At 39.5% G+C, this 20,758-nt stretch overlaps 1 protein-coding gene across 6 annotated transcripts in view; it reads left to right on the top strand.

Moving 5' to 3' along the window:
* The window catches only part of AKT3 (AKT serine/threonine kinase 3), a 216,822-nt gene that overhangs the window by 99,606 nt on the left and 96,458 nt on the right, over window positions 1-20,758 (top strand). For all 6 annotated transcript variants that reach the window (XR_004961421.1, XM_036277567.1, XM_036277568.1 and 3 more), the window contains exon 3: window positions 16,729-16,854. Coding sequence is in view for 5 of the 6 variants with exons in the window: in XM_036277567.1 (XP_036133460.1) it covers window positions 16,729-16,854 (126 nt within the window). In the remaining variant the exon portion in view is untranslated. The remainder of the gene's footprint in view (window positions 1-16,728; window positions 16,855-20,758) is intronic.

Below are 20,758 nucleotides of genomic sequence, written 5' to 3'. Positions count from 1 at the left end.
CAACCTGCTTTTCCTAACAAGAGAAGTCAAGTTCTTGTTTCACCCCAAAGAGCGGCTCTTCTCGGTGGAGTGGTGAAGAGATCAGTCGTTTGAGGGTCGCACCTCTGACCTGTTTTCCAAAAACAAGACAGGGCCAGGCAACAGCAGCTTCACAGTTGCGAGTATGTGAAACAGTCTGTTCTTGTATTATTTAGTAATTATTGTATTATTTTCCAAGTGAACAGCTGTAAACCTATGTTTGCCCACCCCTGTATTCTTTTATTCTTTTCAATCACTTAATTAGGATACTTCCTATATGATTTCTGCAGTTGGGGAAAAAGATGGATTTCCCCCTTTTTTGTAGATTGGGCCTTTTTTAGACACCAGTGCCATGCCCTTGTTAATCCAGTAGGGTTCACCTGGCTTGAAAGGGCGCACAGACTCAGACAGGATTGCTGGTCGAGAAGTTCCACAACAAAACTTCGGTGTGTGTCAGGCTGCGTCCCGACCTGGCATAATCAGCTTTGAAGGCCCATGTTAATATTTAAAGCAGTTTAGTCAACTGTAAAGCAGAATACAGAAATGAAATCATTTATCTTAAGGTAAATTGGTCCTATGGCCCAGCACTAGTAGAATAAAAGGAAGCACTATACCAGTAGTGGGTGATAAAGCTTACCTCCTGAGATAGATTTATCCTAGAAAATTACTGGTGAGGTTGTTGGATGGGGCTGTCCCTTCTGAATGTAATTATGCCTACCTCCCTTCCCTGGTGAATGACAGTCTTTTAGTATAGCATTGAGATGTTATTTCCACCGATACATGCATATTTTTAAAGATAGATTACTTGAAGTTTTAGTAGGGACTCTTGAGTTCTACATAGAGCTAATAATTCCTTAAAATATTTGACTTCTTCATGTTCCAAGTACACTGATAACAGTACTTGTAGATACATGTAATTGTAGAAATTTAGACCTGTGATTTCACTCCACTTGAAATTTGAATGATGCATGTGAGTCAAGTATTTCAGAATGTTTACAATGTAGTTCATAGAAGGTGGATTTACAGTTCTATCTAAAGGGGCACACAGCTTAAAATTATAATGAATTAATATGAATTTGCTCATAAGAAAAAAACTAACATTAAAATTCTGTACTTTTTTTGGTCAAAAAAATGTCACTTTGATATACATTGGACCTTGATAAGCAATGCCCTAATGTTATTGAAGACCTTTGCAAACAGGAGGCAGATTTTTACGGCATTTGAAGTGGACAAACAAAAATGCTAAGTCAGCTTATGTTCAGATTTTATTTTAGAAATGTGAAAACTTCTTGACGTTACCTCACCCTCCCTGTGCCAAGCATGGTGCTCGGCATGTAGTTCTTAATCACTATGTCATAACTGACAGCTTTTCTTGAAAAAACGTTTAGGGCGCCTGCAAGGGCATTCTGCTCGGTCTTGTTTTACTGATGGGCACGGACAGGATTCACCTCTGCTTCTGGGAAATGCAGGTTTGAACTGGACGTGTTACTGGAAGGTCATTCTCTTGCTGATTCGGTGTCTTTGAAATGGATCAGTAGAAATCTTTCCAACGGCCATTGCTTATTTGTTTGGAATTTTCAAAATCTATGGTACCTCGAGTTAGCAAGAGTCCAGTGAACCTGCATTCCTTCTTTTTCATGGAGTTAAAGAGAAAAACATTTTACAAAGTGGACACAGTGTTTAATTTTGTTTTGCGTTTACTAGATTGCAGTGCAAGGCCAATAAATTAAACCCAGGCAGTTCTGTTGATAATTACACACAACTTCTCTGGAGTATCAGATATTCAAATCCATTTTATGAATATCGTAGAGAGAACAACAACTGTAAAACAAAGCAGTGCGCATGTAAGTGACTGTTAGCGTGCATTTCAGAAAGGATAAATGCTCACCATATGGTACAATTACTGTGTCCAAGTTTTCAAATTAGCTTCTCTCATCCTCCTTATTACTGTCTTTAAAAAGAGAGGAGAAAACCCAACATGATTTATCTACTCTGCAGCAGAACTCTTGACGCAAAACAGCAGCCCAGTTCTGTCCAGTTTTTTTTCCCCCTTAGCATAATAGAGGCTGTCGGACTTTTTTATACTAATTACTGTGTGAGCCTCAGATGAACCCCCTTCAATTCACAGGGCTTTGTTAAGGGAGGAGCTGTCAATGTGTCTGCCTGTTTGCAGCTGTGCTGTGGCTTTAGCTTGCTTAACATTATGCTGCTTTTTAGACTTGACAGAAGGGATTTTTTTTTTTTTTTTTATTAAGGCAAAGCAGCCTTGTAGCGAAATGGTTTAAGCAGCTGCATTGTAGGGAAGCACAAAGAAGTTATTATTGTGTCTGTTTAGGGGGGTAGGGTGGAGGGGGAGATATTCGGCTGCTGTTGATGCCGATTGTTGACTTGCCATCTGCCAGATAGGGAGAAGAAAAAAATGACAGCTCCAGCAGGGTGTTCAAGAGGTTGTTTGGAGAGACGCATAAACATGTGCAGATGTCGGACTGAATAATGGCTCGAACTTGAGACGGTTTATGATGCGCTGATGTTTGTGCATATACAGAATGAATGTATGTGTGGATTTGGTTAACCAAGGGGACATACTAATTATCATTGTTTTCCTGCATGCCCCCGTTCCCCTCATTTTGTTAATTAGTTTAGGGGCTTAATACTTCCTCTTCCTCCTCTTATTCATGTCTAGTTTTAGAAAGCAACTTCTTTTTAAAGGGCAATACAAACTTTCCTGTTTCTCCACATGGACCATAGCTACTCCATTTGGTTAATATTAGGTGTGGACTGCTAATTGCTAACGGGAGATTTTATTAGGAATGCAGGTGACGTGCCATGTTCTTAATGCATATGTTACCATTTAACACGAGTCAGTAAGTAAACCCGCCTTGGAAACTGGAATGATTTGTTTTCTAGCCTGCCCTTAAGGGCAGGGCAGAGAGCACCAAGTGTGTTGTAGGAAGTCATCCCATCATCCTTGGAACTTAGGTGTCAGTAGTTGTGAAACAAAGTTATATGGGAACCAGCCTTCTTGGTTAATGCTCTTTTTCTCTTGGTTGTTGTTGATTCTGTAAGTGACAGGCACACATTGTCATTATGGAGAAATGACTTGGTTGTGTATTCCCTTCTGATCCATGCTTGCCATTAGATATTAGAGATTTAATATATCTGTAATGTTTGAAATGCTCTGATAACACGTATTTAGGGTGAAGTGAATGTTCATTCAATGTTTGTTTTATTACCTTGACATTACGTAATTGAGAAGAAACAGGATGTTAAGTGAAATTTCTCAAAGGTACTTACGTTTTAGAGCAACTCAAATTTTTGTACAATTTCAAAACTGATCATAGTATGAGTACAAGTGCTGGAAAACGAAGAGAAGCCCCGACTTTTCTGTCCCTTTTCCTTTCTTTTCCTATTTGAATTTGTATTACAAAAACTATCTGTGGGGAATTAAAGAGTCTTTATTTTGACTTTTGGTAAATGTATGCGTTCCTAAAACATTTGGGGTTTTGTCGCACAGTTATTAAGCTGACATGTCGGAAGTGTGGTCCCCAGGCAAGCATGCGGAGTAAGGTCTTTCTGAAGGGCCAGCGGAAGACTTCTGTGGTTTTCACCCTCCTTGAAGAAGTAGAGGTCAGGTCCATTTAGAGAAACTTTCTATCTCACTAACAATTTTCCTCAAACGACTCTAATGCGTCTTTGCCAGAAAGGTGCAGAGACTCATCAGCTAGCTACACTGAACCGTTCTTTTGTCTCACATATTTTGTTTTCTCCTTCCTTTGTAAGGCCACCAGTATGTTCTTAACTGTGTACGTGCAGTCACGCACCGATGTTTGCAGTTTCGTAGTCAGTCCTGGTATACCTGCGAGGTTTGGGAGCAGGCCACAGGCTGGACATGGCAGCGGGTGTAGGCAGACTTGCAGTTGTTGCTGTGCTCATCCCTCAGGTCACACCACTTCTCAACCCTTCCGAGCTGTTGGCGACACCTTAGTAGCACAGGCACGTGTACACGCAAAGACGCTTGGAGCACTGGAGACAGAGTGTCTTCAAAGTTACACAGACCAGACTTCATATCACTTAACTTAGATGAGCAACTTGATGCCAGTCCCTTAACCCGTTTAAGTGTCCATTTCTGTCTCTGTTGAAAGAAGGAAACAATAACTGCAATTCGAGGACCTCCCGAGGACTAAGCGAGGTAATATGTTTAGAGTGTCTGGAACGGATGCCAGAGTGGCTGTTGGTGATCTCTGGGTTTTGTGAGGTGCGATGGTTAGTCCACAGGCCTGTCACTGCCGTCAGGGCAGTGTTTACATAATGCTCTGCTCTTGAGAAGTGAGCGGACAAAGCTCCAGAGGCCATTTCGGAGATACTGGTTGTTCTAATAGAACCTTTTGTTTATTTCGTGATTTATGATTGTTTCATAAATATGAAGGGCAGTCCATTGTTTAAAGAGAATATGAAGAAAACCATTGAATGTAACTATTTGGGAGTATGAGTATTATTCAGAAATGATGATTTTATATTGCCTGTGAAATCACTTTTCTGCTTAAAAACCCAGCATGAAATCCCACAAAATTGTACTCATTCCTTTAATTCAATATTAATCTCATTATTTTGGAGTGACATTTTCTCTGTTATGGCCAATACTTAAGCTGTACTTGGCTTATAGTTATGTTTAAAGTGAGATTTTAGAACACATTATAGTTAATAGATAATGTTATAGCGAATATGACATTTTCTCGGTTATGGCCAATACTTAAGCGGTACTTGGCTTATAATTATTTTTAAAGTGGGATTTTAGAACACATTACAGAATAGATAATGTTATAGTGAACAAACAACACTAACAATGTTCTGTCTCCTTGTGGAGTTTTAAAGCATTGTTTGATTGTCACAACTCTTTATTTTGCAGATGAAGAAACTGATCCAACTCTTGTAGGGATGAAAGTGCTGAGAAGCAGACATTTTCTTAAAGAGGACATGGCCTTGGTTGACCTCAGGTTAGGGAGGCTCATTCCCACACAGATGTAGGTGGTTCTTTAAGATTTTTCTTTCAAAATTATTTCTGTCGGGCATTCTCTCTTTACCACATATTAATAGTTTTGGATGAAGAGTCAAGGGGCGTGCACCTGGGAGAGGTACCTGGTCAGATTCTGAGAGGGATGTAGGACCAGACGTCGTGACGGAGGACTTCTGTTGTGGTTTTGAGAACTGGTTATAGTAAAAAAAAGAAACTTCAATTTGAATGCTATAAAATACAACGCTAGCTTTATATAAGGATATTCTAATGTTTAATAGCACATGCTAATGGATGCCAGTATTCACATACAGATAGTTAAGTGTTATAGTCTAGTTTTTAAAAAAGAAGTAATGATATGTTTATGAAAAGCAACTCATATTACCAAAGGAACAGAAATACCCCATAGCCTGAAAAGTTGTATCACAGATTAGGATGGAACTATTTAACAGTGGGGGCATTTTCACAGGTGAACAAAACAGTTTTTGGTATATTTTCAAGGTACTTAAAAAAAAACAAAACTTTAGGAACTTCTAGCATTAATGGTATATAGATGTATTTGAATTGTGCCTTGAAAAAATCCTGCATGAATAGTAATTTTTAAAAATATTGGCCAGTAAGTTGAAAACAGAAGAGTATTTCACTGTCTGACATATTCTTTAAGGCATCATGCTAAATGTTTTGGCTTAAAATTTTTAATGTGTTGTAGTTTCAAGAAAATCTGATTAAAGATGTTGGTAAACTTGGTAGCACTTTTTAGAACAGAAGATGATTAAGATACAAAGGCAGAAAGGCAGAAACCGTGAAGTTCGAGTATTTTTTTGGCTAGGCAAGTCACTTATTTGTTTGAGACGCGACACAGCATCAAAGTTCATAATTTCATACTTTTAAGTGAAAGCACATAGAACAGCAGCTGTTGTTTGCTGGCATCTTTCTGGAGAGATGTTTAAACTTAAGTACATATATTTGTGATAGGGAGGATTTCATGAAATGACCTTCTTTTCTGCATTTGCATTATGTTAACCGACTAAGAGAGTTCTTTGTACTTTTTGTCAGTAAAATAGGAATAAGAATTTAATTAAAATGTATTTCTTTGACCTTAAAATTCTCCGAGGCATACTATAACTTTAAAAGAATAAAGCTGTTGAATTCCAGTGGAACATGTTTTTGAAACCTATTTACGCACACTTATGCCAGGAATCGCGGGGTGGTTCCTCAGTGGAAAGTTATACCTTAAGTTATAGAAGCAAGGGTTTTTCTACAAAGTCAATACAAATTCTGAATAAAAGCATATTTCTATTAAATGAAAGCCACGTGTCCCGAGATCCTTCTGTGTAAAAGTAGATTTTGTTCTCCACTGGCTGGCAGTCGTTTTGCTCCCCTCCAGCCGATCCCTCGTGCGTGTCAGCCCCGGTTTATTTGGGTGGGAGGGCGGTGGGGGTGCAGTTGAGACTCGTCTAGTCACTAATTAACTTCGAAGATTCTGACATGAGATTAGCACTTTTTCTTCTTAAAATGTCTGTCATGCTCCCGGATTGTACAGGGTTAGTTATTCAGTGTTTTGTACATACTCAGAAATCTTTGACAAGCGAATGAACGCCAGAAACTTTTTTCCTACTTTGGTGAAATCGGTACTTTCCGGGGAAAAGGGATAACACACTCGTTGCACATTACATTAGCTTGTAGGAGGTAAGTTGATCATCTTTACGCTGTGTAAAGATTTCTTACAGTTTCAAAATCAGTATGAAAAATAAGTGGGTGCTTTGATCCCACATTGCCAGCTTGTCACTTGTATTACAGTTTATTAATAAATGAGTGATTGGTAACAAATGAGCCTATTGGCCATGACTGGGTGAAGAGTAAACCAGATCACCTATAGGTTGGGGCTGAATGTTAATGTATTTGAATTACTTAATCTTTACTGAAAGATTTGTATGTTCTGATGCCCTGCAATTTTAAAACAAATTATTCTACAGTGATCATTATAATAGGAACTTAACAGAATATTTACACACTGCAGAATCACTTATATGATTTTTTTTTTATTTCATTGTGTTTTGAATGATTTCCATGGTATCGTGGCTTCAAGTCAGTTTCCTTCACGATTGTTGGTTTTAAGAAAATCATTCCTTTCAAACTTATTGAAAACAAGCATTATCATCTTGTAGAAGTATGGATTATGACAAGGGAAGAAATACTTGTGTATAATGAGCAAAGATACCCCTTTCAGGTTTATAAAAATAGTTATTTTTATTAGAATGGTAGGTAAAGATTGTTTTCTGAAACTTCTCTCTATGTGTTAGGTAATACTGCCCTCAGAGGGCCAAGGTAAGTAAATTCATTTCTAACATTGAAGAGCAGCTTTTCTGCTATTTATCTGATCTGTAAGTTTGGTTTGGGAGAGTGAAATGGACTTCTTTAAGTAATTGAACAGGGTTTGATTTGTGGTTCTGTTTCTTTGATCTGTTCTCATAAAAATGTTAGATATATGTGTACACTTCAGTTTGATAACAGCACTTAAGCACAGTTAGTTCTTTTCCAAGAAAATGGTAACAGATGACTGGCCACAAATTGCCAAATTAGATTGGTTTACAAAAAAGGATAAGAAAATTACCTAGGAAAGTTAAGATTATTTTATTTGGGTGTGTTTTACTTTTTATCCCTTTGATAATAGATATTCTGGTATTCACAATTATTTGAACCAGACTTTTGAAATATATAGCATTCACTGAAATGGAAGCATTATATTCCCTTCAGTTTTATAAACGTAAACATAATCACCTGTTAAAATACAATCTAAATCAAGAATAACTTACTTCACTAGATAAGCAATTTTTAAATATAAATATACCAGAAGTTGAAATATACCATTATTCCTGAGCATTTATAAAAAGTCTAACATCTATGTGTGGTCCAGCGTCCCTGAATTCAGAGTCTTTGAGATTAAATGATAATTAACTTGAGCAATAAAGACTGAAGAATGGGAAAGGCCTGATCTCAGAATATTGAGTGGTATGCTTTAGCTTCTGCTCTGTGCACGTAGCAACTTTCATAGGAGATTATTTGAAGGAATGCTGAGATATTTAGTCAAACCCAACGAGTGCTGGGTATTTCAACCTAGATCGACTTGATAGTGAGAAAGATTGCTTATTTCTGTGACAGCATTATTGGGTTTTAACGAAAGATTTCAGTTGGTTGCACATAAACGATAGGTAATTCATGATCAGTAATAATGGGGGATGAAAACAGGACATTAGCAGAGTGAATAACAAAACTTGGAATTTTATCCACAAAAAGACAAGCACCTACTTTGCTCAACTAATGTGGAACTGTGATTGTCTGGGCCAATGCCATTAATGAATTCGATTTTATTTCAGATACGCGATTTACTTTTGCGTAGTTTAGTATGTTGTATGGATCAGGCACTCGCTGTTTTGATTAGCCGTATTTTAAGATGTTTATTCATTTAACAAATGGTTGTGGAAGACTTACTGTGAGCCGGACGTTGTCCTGTGTGCTTTACAAACACGAATGTATTTCTTCTTCGCGATTTCTGTTCCCATTTCCAGAAGAGGAAGCTGAGGCACAGAGAGATTAAGCGACGTGCTCAGAGGCACACAGCTAGTGAGGGGCAGAGCTGGTGTTTGAACTGGACCTCAGAGTTGTGTCCCCGACCACTGGGACCCAAACGCTGCTTCCTTTCGAAAGCATGAGCCCTGTGTCAGAGCAGGAGTTTGTTGGGTGTCAGTAGATTTCTGTCCCCATCTCAACTCTGTCTTTTACTTGTTGCCCGTGACCCAGCGCCTCGGTTCGCTGTCTGTGCAGAGCGAGGGCAGTCCGGCCCGGCTCTGCGTGCGGGAAGAGGTCTCCCGTGGGGACAGTGTGGGCTCAGGGCCTCCTCGTGCTCACCGCTTCTTTCCACACCAGCCCCTGTGCGGTGTCTCAGGAGGCAGATTGCCGGGACAAGCCAAGGGGCGAGGCCGGGGATTCACCCGCAGATTAACAGACTGTGCTTTGATGAAGGGCCACTTTTGGGTGCCATGCTATTGAAAATTGACCTAGGAGACCCTCCACTGGTGAGAGTCTAAGATAAAACCCTATCTCGTCCTGTGGCGTTTTATCCTCTAAGGCAGTGATTTAGCGTAGGGGTGGGAGGTTTGCATCACCTGAGGGTTTTCCAGACAGCACAGGACTCCACCGGAGGAGCCAGCTCTCCAGCCCCTCTGCCAGATCCATCAGTGCCTTGGGAGACGCTCCTATAGCGCCCCCTGTCCACCGGGGTCTGTGACACCCTCTGCCAGAGGTGCTGAGACCTGGCGAGGTCTGCGTCACGGACTCGCTGCTTCCATGTTTGATATTCATAAAGGCTGTCGCTACAGTGTATACAATACAGGATGCTAATTACACTGATTTAGATATTTAGATATTTAGAGAATATGGTGTGAAATAGGAAATATGTACAGTGAGGAAGTTGTAAATGTTCTAATGAAATTATCTCCTTAAATCAGCTCAGTTCTTCGAATTCGTCTAAAACTCTGTGCCCCAGCTCCTTGGCTAAAGCGTGCAGCACTGGCTGTGTGTTTGGTGCAGTGTGTAGAGTTGGAGACTTTGCTATAATGCAGAAAGCAGATTAAAAGAAAGCTCTGCTCTCACGATCTACACGGGCGTAAATGTAAGCAAAATAGTAATTTAGCTCCCCTCTAGCCCAGCAGGAAGCTGAGTGCAGGCTGAGTAATTCTCCACAACATATCTACTGCTATGTAAACTAATCTCACGGTTTATTCTTCATTAAATTGCCAAGATGCAATTTCTCTGTTGGCTAGTTTGTATGGTTGCATTGTTTGCTCTCTCCCTCCCTCCCTCCCTCCCTCCCTCTCCCCCACATTGCTTTTATCTCACAGGAAAACTTAATACTAACTCTATTAAGATGTTCTATGTTTAAAAAATAGTAAGTGTCATATATTTGGTTTAAAGTGTGGTGTTCTCTAAAAACAAAGGGAAGCAGGATTTGATTGACTAATTTACAGGATACCATGAAACAGATCCCAGAATGCTGAAAGATCGAGGGTAATCGTGCAGTACCCCAGATAACAGCGGGCGTTAGGAGGGCCATCAGGTCCTGCCAGGGCAGCCATCCGAGGCCTCGGGAGCCTGGCGTTCTGACATCTCGTGTCCAGGACTCAGGTACTGTTCTCCTCGCTGCGTCAGCTTCAAAGCAAACATGCACCCAGCCTTCCTCAGGAAGTAGATATGAAAACTCTTCTTATTGTAAAAATGACAAGTTCATGCATTATGCAGAGGAAGCCAAATTTCTTGACTATAATATACTTCTCAGAATAATCACGAAGGAACATATGTGGGAACGCACAGGAATGTGGGTACATCTGGAAAGCTTTTAAGGCATCTTGGAAGCACAACGTGAAATCATCCAAATTGTAAACACCTTCCATCTGGCCAGCTGCAGTGGTAACACTGACCAATCTCTGACCTTACGCCATAGCCAGACAGCCTGGGTGAAATCCTCGTCCGGGGCTGAGTGTTTTGCCGTGTGACCTCTTTTATCAGTCCTCTAGGGAACCACGAGAGAGCAGACGAGCTGGGGCAGTCTCTCGCAACTTGAAAGCGGAGGTGTGTCACGTGTTTGCTGGATGAAAGTAGCGTTGTGAGCTCCTGCCTGTATTGTCAGGGCTTCAGGGAGCGCGGTGTCTCGCCTTGGAGTCGGCACAGCAGCGACCGGTTCTTTCATGAAATATTGAAGGATCAGATGCTCATCTCCTCCTGATCCCTTCGCCCACAGCAGCGCATCAGACGGCAAATACCATCGCTCACCCCTTCCTCAAAGCACCGGAGATGCTGTTTGGAAATGCCAAGGCCAGGGGACACAGCCACCCCTCAGCACGGCTTCCTGGGTCACTCAGAATGACTGAAGAAGTGGGAGGAATTTTTATTTTTGGTTTTTATTGCTCAGATCATCCCCTTTTCTCTGTCCTCATAGCCGCCCACTAGTGTTAAGCTCCATGAGGGCAGGTCCCGTGCCTGTCTGTCATTGCTGCAGCCTCAGCTGTGTATATACCCTGACACTCACCGAGTGTTTTTGAATGAATGAATCTGTTACAAGCCTGTATCCCCCAATTCTAAAATCCAGATGTTTACAGAACCTTATTATTATTATTTTTTATCTATGTTCTTCATTGAGCAGCATCTTAACACGGGTGTTATGCTTCTGTTGTGTTTTTTAGCCCTCACCCATTTTCCAGAGTTGACACACATCCAAGGCTGGTTGATGACAGTTGACAAAGAGATGCATAGTTGGTCCCAGGGTCAAGGAAAGGACATACTTGAAAGGACTTAATAAAAGGAGAGTGATGACCGAAAAATTTAGGTTTGCAGGAGCTGGAAAACTCAATCAACCTATATTTCTTTAGTAAGCACCAAGAGTATGCAAAAGCATTTTCCTTTTTCAAAAAACGTTACATTTCAGATCATCTCTGTGCAATTAAAAATTATTATGCAGTCTCACTGCAATGTAGTTAGTATTTAAAAATTTTTATCATTGTTTTCAAGACATATATAAGAGAGGATGATGATAATTTTAACAAGAAACACATTTCTTCTACTCTCTGAGAGACAGTGGTAGGGCTTTTACTTAGAACTAATTGAAACATTGTATTGCGATCCATTATATAAAAATATAACAGGCAATTTCAAAGATTTTACATGTTTTATTATGTTTATCATGTATTTCTTCAGTAACTATATTTTGGCTTTAATATTTAAGATATAGAACACTTATGAATTATATATTAAATATTTATTTATGGTGCTAATATTTATGAAAATTTACTAGTAGATAAATATTCTGATTTTTTTGTATGTGGTAGTTCTGTGTAAATTCAGTTGGTATCTGTCAACAAGCTACTAAATATTTACTATATTGTAAACCACAGACTTGAATAGATTTTATAATGAAATGAACATTAAAACTTTTTTGTCTTAGGTAAACATTGAGCCTTGAAGACATTTACTTAGGACTAATGGTTTCTTAAAGTCATATAAATTAATTTTTACGGAGAGCTGCCAATTTTTGGTTTAAAGTTCTCCTTCGGAAATTCTTAAAATATTTGAATTTTCTCGTGCTATATCCAGTGTATGTTATTTATTAAAAACTATTCAGAGAGCTAAGACTTTTGCTCTTTCCTTTGGAAGACTAGTTACCCCTCTGATATCCTACCTCTAGCTTAAAAAGGAAGTAGAAGTAATAAAAGTAATAAAACAGTACTGTGTTTTGACATTGAGTAGCCTTTTCATTTCTTTTGATGGGATTCACATTTTATATACCTGACTCTAGCTAATGAGGCTTGTGTGTGTGTGTGTATGTGCCGATGGAGTACATTCATCACTGCTTGTCTGTTACCTCATTTATGTAAATACTCCTGAGTAATGTGAGCTTGGAGATGGATTATAAACAATGTTACCATAAGTGATAATGGTTCCATTTAATAACAACATAATCCAACACTTGCTATATGGCAGGTTTGTGGTCTAAGTGCTTTTACGCTGTGTCCCTACAAATACCCTGCAGGTATGTACTGTTATGATTCTCATTTTTCAGATGAAGACGCTGAGGAGTAGAAAGGTTAAGTTCCCACAGCTAATAAATGGGATAAGAGTCAGGATTCAAACCCATGCTTTTTGGCTCCGGAATCCTTGCTCCTAAGCACTACTTTGTTTTACCTAGAGGATTTTAGCGATGTGATACATGGGAGTGGGAAAAGAACCGACCTCCTTTGAGGAGAGTGTTGGCCCCATATTGACCATCACAATTTGTTGTGATTTCTTTTACACAATGTAGCGTTTGTTTTAGATAAAATTTCTTTTGTTTTGAAAATGTGGCCACCTGCCTTATCATGGTGATTTCTTTTTTTGCATAAATACCAATGGCTTTCTCTCTGTGTAAATAATGATGGTTGTAGAGTGATTATTTTTTATTAATATATGTATTTAGTGTGGTTATCATATTATTCATTCTTTCCCTCAGTGATGATAAGGAGGAATAATAATACATATTAAAAACTGGGATTGTGCCCTGGCCGGTATAATTGTCCCATGTGTGTTGGACATTGTCCTGTGCACCAAAAGGTTGCTGGTTCGATTCCTGGTCAGGCCACATGCCTGGGTTTCGGGATCGATCCCCAGTAGGGGCATGCAGGAGGCAGCCAGTCGATGTTTCTCTCTCTCCCTCTCCTTTGCTCTCTCTCTAAAAATCAGTAAAAACATTTTTTTTTAACTTGGATTGTGATTAAACGTGGAATGAAATATGTAAAAAGCCAACATTCTCAGGGAAGCTAAGTTTATATTTGTTTCAGCTTTATGATAAAAGAAAACAGTAATGCCTCTTTCCAGACATGCATTGAGCATGCTTTCACCCTCTCGCTCAGGGAGTGCTTAGATTCCGAAGTCCGTGTTATAGCAAGTATGCGTGGCCATGGGTCATTTACAAAGGTGCGTAGCCCGTGTCTGTTACAGAAACCAGAATTTTAGTTTGTACTGCAATTGTTGGTAATCAGCATCTTTTATTTTCTTTATATTTTATCCTAGGAAAGTAGCATATTTTAATAATGATACTGAAGTGAAGTGTTTTGTCTCATTGGATTCTAAATGATCATGGTTTTATGGGATGTGTGAAAAACAGTGCTACATTGTATGGATGTCTTTTCAATTGGATTGTGTCTGTATCTATTTTAACAGCTCAGTTACTCCACCTGATTGTTTAGTGTAGCGCAGGGCACTTGAGGCTAGACCTTCAGTGGATGGTGGAGAGTGGATAAGTATTTCCGCTCTGTTCTCCGCCTCTAGGGACTTCACTGCACATCGAACACTACTTCTCCTGAAGTTACAGAGAGGACCAGGTTCTAGAACACAACCTAGCCTTCGAATGGAATCAGATATTCATCAGCGTAATTCATTTGTGGGGACAGAAGCTGAGTTTTTCCGAAGGATCTTTTTTCCATGTGTACGTCTGAACAAATGTAGGCATTCCTTAGTTCATTCTAGATGTACTCAGATGTTTAAGATCTTTTAAATACCTTAACCAGCCCATTTTTAGTTCTTTGTGATTTTTAAAAATTTCACATTTCATTAATAATTATACTTAGTATTTTTATAAAATAAGAAATGGTGTTATCCCATATTTTTTTCTTTCAAATTTTTTAAATGAATTACAAAAATTTTGTCATTGGTATAATTATTAAACTATTATTATTTAGCTGAACAGATTTATAGCATTTTATACAAATATAAATCTGTTACAGTTTTACAATAGCATTTAAAATCTAAATATTTTATCACTAATTAGAGAATATCTAATGATTTTAAATTTTATATAGGATTACATGAAAATAGAAAAATAATAAGTACAATCAAGAAAGGAACTATTTTGGTGTTTTTTTTTAATGGAAACTGTGACTTTAACATTCTGGTTTTATAAATTTGCCATGTGTTTCTTAACATTAGGGCCCTGTTTTTTCAGTAAAACTAAGTGAGGAGGGGCGCCGTGTTTCTCGATGAAGTTATTTTATGTGCTCGGACACTTGTAGAGATGATGTTTCTATACATGTCCTCCATTTATTCACTCATTCAGTAAAGTTGAGCATCTGTCCAGTGGTAGGCACTGGCTTGGCACTTGGAGCATATCACTGCAGGAAAAAGAACTGACAGTCTTTACAGCCAATGGTGAAAATCGAGTTTTCCAGCAAAATTTCGAATTTCGGAGGCGCGTCTGCCAACGTGAGCTGGGCAGCTTCCAGTGCCCACGCCTCCGGTGGGGTCTGCAGTGATGATGAATGGATTGTGTAGGGAAATGTGTCAGGGTCGGAAGATCATTGGACCAGTGTTTTCTTAAAGACCAATGTGTGATGTTACAAAATCATGTGGAGCGTAGAGTCACTCAGGGTATCCGTAGACCAAGTGGATTTTCACATAACAGTACAGGAAGTTCACTGACATGCTTTCAATGTCCAGATTGCAGTTAATCTGGTAGGAAACCACCACTTGTCAAATGCTGGTGTAGTATCAAAGAAAGATGTTCATAACTATCTGAATATTCTTTCCTTTTCCAGTGACGTGTCTGTTTGAGCCAGATTTTTTCCTGTATTTCAGTGACAGTAACATACTCCAAGGTTGAAGGCCAGTGTGAGACGCTGGCTGTCCTCGCGTAAGCCGAACTCTAAAGACATTTACAAAAATGGAAAGCAGTTCTATTCTCACTAACATTTTTTTTAGAAAATATATTTTCTTCATAAAAGTATTTGCTACATGTAATGAGCTTTTTATTTTTAAAAGAAGGAATAAAATATTTTTTTCAATTTCTAATACAGTAAACATTATAGACACAATACATATAAACAAATTTTGGGGGGTTCTCAGCAATATTTATGGGTGTAAGGAGGTCTGAGAATGGCTGATTTGGAGGAATGATCCACATCTGAAATGTATGTTGGGGTGAGGTTATGGAGGAGCTCGCATTTTATTCTAAGAGGCTTATACTTTAGAGTAAAGTCAGAACTCGCGCAGAACAGTGCTGCAGGAGTAATCTGTAGGTGACAGGTGCATTGGGGTAGAAGCTGGGCAATGAGGAGAATGGAGAGCAGTCCGAGTGCATTTGCAGAAGGGCCAAAGTCAGGTGCTACATTCTATGTACGTGGGTAAATAAGAGACGTGGAAGGACGTCTTCACCCAGCTTCTGATGGGCTAAGGTAAGGCAGCAGTCAGATGCCAGGTTTGAGCTTAGGTAACCAGGGTCAAGAGAAGCTGGTTTGTAGGGAGAGTTGAACTTCCCGAATTTTATAGTATTGTATCAAGCATTCGAGATTGAATAACCAAGTAAAAATATCCAGCAAAGAACTGAAAATTGAGACCAGGTAGCCTTCCAGCCTTTGTGGTATCGTAGAGTTCTTTATGAGGTAAGAGAATGGTGATCTGGTAGTGAGGTGATAGCTTACATTGAAATCTGGTAAATGTATTGACTACTGTGTACTTGGCCTGTACCATGTGCTCTTACAGTCATGACGTTTGTGTGAGTGACTGTGTATATGGTTTTTAAGCCCTATTAACCCATGTTCTTCCATTTCCTTGACCTATTTACAGCATTGACAGAGAGTTATTTTCCTATGTAGAACAATAAAATGTTTAAACAAGTTATGATCAAGATACAACAATGAAAATAGACTCTTTCCCTTCTCTTTTTTAAAAAGTGGCATAATTAGTCAATGGTACATGGAAGAGAAACATCTATTTCATATCCCTGTTATGATGTGTTTTTCATAGAAATTCCCCGATATTGTGTGGACGATTTACCAAAGCTTTTTAAAACGGCTGAAAACATGTTCCTAACAACCATCTGATAAAATGAAAAACTGCACAAAATGTGTACTCAGATGAATGATTCTCTGAAGAAATAATGGTGCAAATGATTTATCAAAGTGTGAAATCATTAAAAACAAAACATGTTTGCGTTTTTATTGAATCTTAATTGCAGGCTTATGTATTTTCTTTTGTAAGCTAAGTTAAAAGAAAATTGCCTAACTAAAAATTTGGAGGCCAGTGTTGTAGGACATATATTGTACCATAATTTATTTTTCACATAAAAGCTGCTGTTCATTTTATCCCCTGGCATTAACATGCATACTTTCCTTATGTAGGAGAATATATAAAAAACTGGAGGCCAAGATACTTCCTTTTGAAGACAGATGGCTCATTCATAGGCTACAAAGAGAAACCTCAAGATGTGGATTTACCTTATCCCCTCAACAACTTCTCCGTGGCAAGTAAGTTCATTATACTTGTTGATTCACCTTGTATTTATTTATTTGCATGACCTTACGTCAGATACCTTAGTGTATATGAGAAGCCTATGAAAAAGTTTAGGCCTTATTTAACAGCAGAGAGAATTTCATCTTGGATAGAATTTCAGTTCCTTAGCATAGGGCTGATCAATAGTATGCGATTTTCTGTGATGAATTGTTTAATATCTTTTATAGTTAGCACTTGAATGTGATCGTTACAGATCCCCAGATATGTCCTTCAGGTTTTCCTTGACGGAATGTAAACAGAGCCCTTTGAACTTGGTTGCTGGGTGCACACGGTCGGGAGATGTTGCAGTCCTGAGTGCATCTCCAGTCGGTTGCTGTCAGTCTAAGCTCTTCAAGTGATTGTATGATGAGAAGCCAGTGGTTTCCATTAGAAATTATTCTCACAGGAGATTTTACGTTTGTAGTTAAATTTTTTCCCTTACAAACATCTAACAAAAATGTTTGTAGTTTAAACTTATTTAGAAATTATATATTTGCCTGAACATAGCACAGAGTGAACGGAAGGCCGATGGTGATGAAGCGGCAGCAGTTCCTATGTTACCACCAGGCACGTCACTGTTTAGATTACTGATCGTCAGGGGAAGGGTCTTTCGGTGTTAATTCCAAAGTGAAGCATTTTAAAGTCGTGTTAAGTTCAAATAAACCTGCTTGACAGTTCAAGTCTGTGCCACTGAGATAGTCTTTAACTGGACGCCACACTTAATTGTGGGTTTGGTCGTATGTTGTTATCTATTAGCCATTTGGAAATGACATGAGGGAAGATTGGAGCAGAATAATAATAATAATAATAACAACAGTAAAATAGTAATAACAAAATATCCAAGATAACGAAAGTCCCTGAATGTTATAAAAGTCATTTTACCATTATACAGAGCCTTTTTTAACTTTTTTAAAGAATAAGATAAAACAGTAAACCAAAGGGTTTGTGAAATCATTTGAAAGATAAAGACACTAACTTAAAAAACAACAACAAAAAAACCTCTATTTAAGTGGATTCTTAGGTAGGTTTTTAATTTTTTTTTAAAGTGTGGACACTTTCTCATATGGATTAGTTAAGGAAATTATTTTTCTCACCCAAATGCTCATTAGATACATATAGCTTTCTTTCAGAAGAAAATTATTTTTGAAATCCTGTTGCTAATCGAAATAATAGCTTGCATTTTGTATTGCTTTCACATGCTTTCATTCCGAAGGTCTGCTGGCCAAGCGTTTGCTTCCAAGTGACAGGAACTGGCTGTTGAACACCAGCAGCATAGATTAGCATGTGCTGCCTCCAGCCAGTCTCGTTTCTCTGTTTTACTAGCGAGTGCTGTTGGTTTGTCTGGAATAATTTATGAAAGTATAGAACTCCTGTATCTGCTGATCAAAATGCAGCATTTTTTGACCTTATGAAATTTCACACCCCAACAAGTTTTAAAGACATAGTGTATGTCACAATCTGCCAACATCTGCTCCCACGGGGGAACCTGGCAGAGGCTGGAGGGAACGCTGCGCTCTTGGGGAGAGCCGACCAGGGACTGGCAGTCGGCTCCTCCACGAAACAGACATTAGTCGACATCTGTACTCGTTGCTTGTCCTGTCGAGCAGCTGTAGGTAGTTGACGCAAACTAACAAGTGAAGTTGTAGACCGACCCGCTCCCTACTTTTCAGAAGCGTATTATTAACATAGATCTTACACTGGATAGGGCATTTTAAACTGATCATCCTTAAAGCTTGACTTACTGCAATCTTAAGGTTTATAAATAATAATTACCTGAAGAAACTGGAGTAAAATGGGCCCTTGCTGAAGTGCAGATGTCAGCGTTGCCTTAGCATGAGGATGACCTTGGGCAGGTCATTCTCTGGTCTTGAGTTTCGTCATCACTTAGTGAAAACACTTGATTCAGTGAGTTTTAAGGCCCTTTCTGTCTTTAACTTCCTGGTATTCTGGGGGGGGGGGGAGGGGGGGGGCTGACCAGGCCCTTGAAGAGTGCATAGGAGTTGAACAAATTAAAATAGAGGAGAAGGCTGTTTCAGGCAGAGGTGACAACATGTTTTTGTGAGACATTAAAAGACAGAACAGTTGGAACGAGAGTGAGCTACTTCACCAGTGGTTTCCCTACTTCCTAGTTCCTGCTAGTACACGAAAAAGAGACTCGTTTACAAGGTGCTTTCTAAGGTATACCGGGAAATGGTATATACACATGTTCCATTGATAGCTGCAGTGAGTCTCCTGCTTTTCCTGATAATTGAAAATGTTGCTTACATTTTGTTTATGGGGGTCTTAATGGAATTTTATTAAAATAGAGTTTTTATGCTCTGGCTGGTTTGGCTCAGCGGTTAGTGTCGGCCCACAGGCTGAAGAGTCTTGGGTTTGGTTCTGGTCAAGGGCACGTGCCTCAGTTGCAGTTGGGTCCCCGGCCCTGGTCGGGTCGTGCAAGGCAGCCAGTCGATGTGTCTCTCTCACATCAGTGTTTCTTTCTCTTTCCCTCCCTCCCCCTCTGTCTGAAGATAAATGGGAAAATATTCTTGGGTGAGGATTTTTTTTTTTTTTTTTTTTTTATCCTCACCCGAGGACACTTTTTCATTCTTTGTTCAGATAGAGCAGGAGGGAGAGAGAGAGAGAAACATCGATGTGAAAGGGACGCATCAAGTGGCTGCCACCCGCACGACCAACCAGGGCCGGGGACAAACTGCAACCGAGGTACATGCCCTTAGCGGGAACCGAACCCGGGTCTCTCCGGACCGCAGGCTGACGCTCTAACCGCTGAGCCAAACCGGCCAGGGCAGGATTTTTTAAAAATTATTTAAAATAGACTTTTTACCCATTTGAAAAAATAAAGTAAGAACTGAAAGGGACTCAGAAATGACCTTTTCAATCTTCATTAAATTTCAAATTCCTTCCTTTCAGATTTAAAATTTCCAAAAAGATAGTCTGTACTCATTGTTTTTACTTCTCCACCCGCTGCAGTCTAGCTTTCCCTCTTCCTTACTTGGTTGAAACCACTTTTTTTTTTTTTTTAATCCTCACTCGAGGACATGTTTCCATTTTTTTTTTTGTTGTTAAGATAGAGTGGGAGGGAGAAAGAGGAAGAGAGAGAGAGAGAGAAACATCGACGTGAAAGGGACACATTGAGTGGCTGCCACTCGCACGACCCAACCAGGGCCGGGGACAAACTGCAACCGAGGTACGTGCCCTTAGTGGGAACCGAACCCGGGTCTCTCGGGACCACAGGTTGTTGCTCTAACAGCTGAGCCAAACCGGCCAGGGCTGAAACCACTTTTATTTAATATGTTCTCCAGTGACCACTTAATTTCAACGACTAGGAAACATTTTTCTGGTTCTTTTTTTCCTGGATTTATATCTGGGCTGTGTTGAGTATTGTTGACCGCCACTTGCTTTTGGGGTGATCGCTCTCATCATCTCTCTCTGGGATGCCTTTCTCCGGCTTTTCTTCCTTGGCCTGTTGCATGCATTTCGGTGTCTAACTGGGTTCTGACCAAGGATTCTTCTCATTTGGTCCCTCACCCTCGCTGCTCAGATTCACTTAAGGTTTCAGTTCCTACATGCAGCTTATTCCCCAGTTACGTATCTTCAGGACAACCGTTTCTCCTGGGCAGTAGGTTACTGTGTTCACCTGACTTCTGCACATCTCTACCTGGAATGTTTTGGACTCAACATGTCCCAAGCTGGACTCAAGATACTTTTGTCAATTTTTCACCCTATGTTCAGTATCTCATTTCTCTCTTGAGCTGAAACCTGGATCCTTTCCATACCTCTGTCCCCCCTCACGTCTTCACCCCACTTCCAATTCATTTCTAGTCCTGTTGCTTTTGCTTCTTGAACTTAGGTCCTTTCCTGTAATCGTCCTAAAAATAA

Source organism: Molossus molossus, unplaced genomic scaffold, assembly GCF_014108415.1.
Source record: "Molossus molossus isolate mMolMol1 unplaced genomic scaffold, mMolMol1.p scaffold_m16_p_23, whole genome shotgun sequence".
NCBI lineage: Eukaryota > Metazoa > Chordata > Mammalia > Chiroptera > Molossidae > Molossus > Molossus molossus.
Note: the sequence above shows the minus strand (reverse complement) of the source record. Positions and strands in the feature narration are given on the sequence as shown.